Source organism: Grammomys surdaster, unplaced genomic scaffold (genome assembly GCF_004785775.1).
Source record: "Grammomys surdaster isolate TR1022 unplaced genomic scaffold, NIH_TR_1.0 125603, whole genome shotgun sequence".
Taxonomy (NCBI): domain Eukaryota; kingdom Metazoa; phylum Chordata; class Mammalia; order Rodentia; family Muridae; genus Grammomys; species Grammomys surdaster.
The window spans coordinates 1,082,477-1,084,480 of NW_021620446.1; the positions used below are offsets into that span (position 1 = coordinate 1,082,477).

Sequence of the window (2,004 nt, forward strand, 5' to 3'; positions counted from 1 at the left end):
ACCTACCACCACTGCAGGGTCGGGCCCAACCACAGGACCTACCACCACTCCCACTTCTGGGACAGTCACACACACTTCCTGGCGTATGTCCAGCATGCCTACCAGTACCAGCACCACAGAGTCATTTTCTTCCCCTGGAAAAACCACAGTACCGACCACAGCTTCTTCTACAGCCACAGCCACACCCAGGGAGACTCAAACCTCATCCTTGCTAACCACTGGTCTCTCCTCAGCTCTTACAACCACAGGGACCACTTCCACGGGCTGTAAATCTCAATGCACCTGGACAGATTGGCTAGACAGCGACAAACCACAACCTGGACAGTTTGGAGGAGACATTGAAACTTACTATCATATTCAAAACAAGACAGGTATCAAGATATGCAAGAAACCTGTGGACATTGAGTGTGAGGCCATCCTCTTCCCCAACATGTCCTTCCAGCAGCTGGGCCAGGAGGTGGTTTGCAATGTGGACTTTGGACTCATCTGTAGGAACAGCAAGCAGTATGACAACCAAACCTGTTTCAACTACCATATCCGTGTCCTCTGCTGTGAGGAGGACACCAGTTGTATCAGCACAACTGGACCACTGTCTACCACCTCCACGTCAGCACCTGGATTTCCCAGCACAGTCTCCATGTCCACGAGCAAGTGGCCAGAGAAGCCCAAATCCTCAACTTCATTCACAACTCAAAGTAGACCCTACACCCCTAGGACAGAGAAGATTGTCTCCATCACCACAACTAGGACTACTGGAAGTTTCTCTGTCTCTAGTCTTTCTACCCTTCCAACCTCTCCCACCAGCCTTCTCCAAACCTCAAAAGAGCCACACTCAGGTAAACCAAGCACAAGTTCGTGGACAGCCTCCTCCAATGTTCTGAGTACTTCCAAGCTGACCACCACCACTGGCAAACAGTTTTCTAGAACAAAAACCACACTGTGGAATAACCTCCCTTCTAGTACCTCAACCATGGCCACCAGATCCATCCATCCCATTTCTACCACAACAACAATGAACAGCCCTCAAACACTGATCACCAATGACATTTCCAAAAGCAACTCTGTGTTGCCTAGTAGGCCCCATATCACCACAACATCCTCAGCCACAACAACAAGTGGGGGTCCTGTCAGCAAGTCACACTTCTCTACCTCCCTGACCACTCCTGGACATTCCAATACTCCTCATGGAAGCACTACCACAAACCTAGCCACAGCTGCCTCCATGACCAGAGCAGTTACTGAGAGCCTGTCCTCAAGGCCACATACCAAGACCACCTCAGAGCTCCCTGGAGTTTCCTCAGCCAGCTCCACAGCAGGACCCAGCACACAGCCTGGGTCCACTTCAAGGTCCAGCACAGTCACACAGATGGTCAGCAGTTCTGAGACCTCCTCTACCACCTGCCAACCCCAATGTCAGTGGACAAAGTGGATTGATGTAGACTACCCTACATCTAGCATTGACGGAGGAGACATAGAGACATATGAGAACATCAGGGCCAATGGAGAAAAAGTCTGTGCACAGCCTCAGGACATCAGGTGTATGGCCCAGAACTTCCCTGGAATGAGAGTGGACAGGTTGCAACAGAATGTGAAGTGTGATGTCAACTTTGGTCTGGTGTGCTACAACCGGGACCAGAGTGGTGATTTCCCGATGTGCTACAACTACCTGATCAAGGTGCTCTGTTGTAGCGTTAGCCACTGTCAGGGACCTACCACCACTGCAGGGTCGGGCCCAACCACAGGACCTACCACCAGCACATGGTCAGCCCCAATGACAGGATCTACCACCACTGCAGGGTCGGCCCCAACGACGGGACCTACCACCAGCACATGGTCAGCCCCAATGACAAGACCTACCACCACTGCAGGGTCGACCCCAACAACGGGACCTACCACCACTGCAGGGTCGGCCCCAACTACGAGACCTACCACCACTGCAGGGTCAACCCCAACCACGGGACCTACCACCACTGCAGGGTCAACCCCAACCACGGGACCTACCAT

General features: G+C 52.5%; 1 protein-coding gene across 1 annotated transcript in view; it reads left to right on the plus strand.

The window, feature by feature from the left end:
- Muc5b (mucin 5B, oligomeric mucus/gel-forming) overlaps nt 1–2,004 on the plus strand; it is a 31,871-nt gene that overhangs the window by 20,317 nt on the left and 9,550 nt on the right. Inside the window, 2 exon segments of the mRNA XM_028786892.1 lie at nt 1–1,725; nt 1,797–1,972. The exon segment at nt 1–1,725 is cut by the window's left edge and continues 4 nt beyond it. Of these exon segments, the coding sequence (XP_028642725.1) occupies nt 1–1,725; nt 1,797–1,972 (1,901 nt within the window).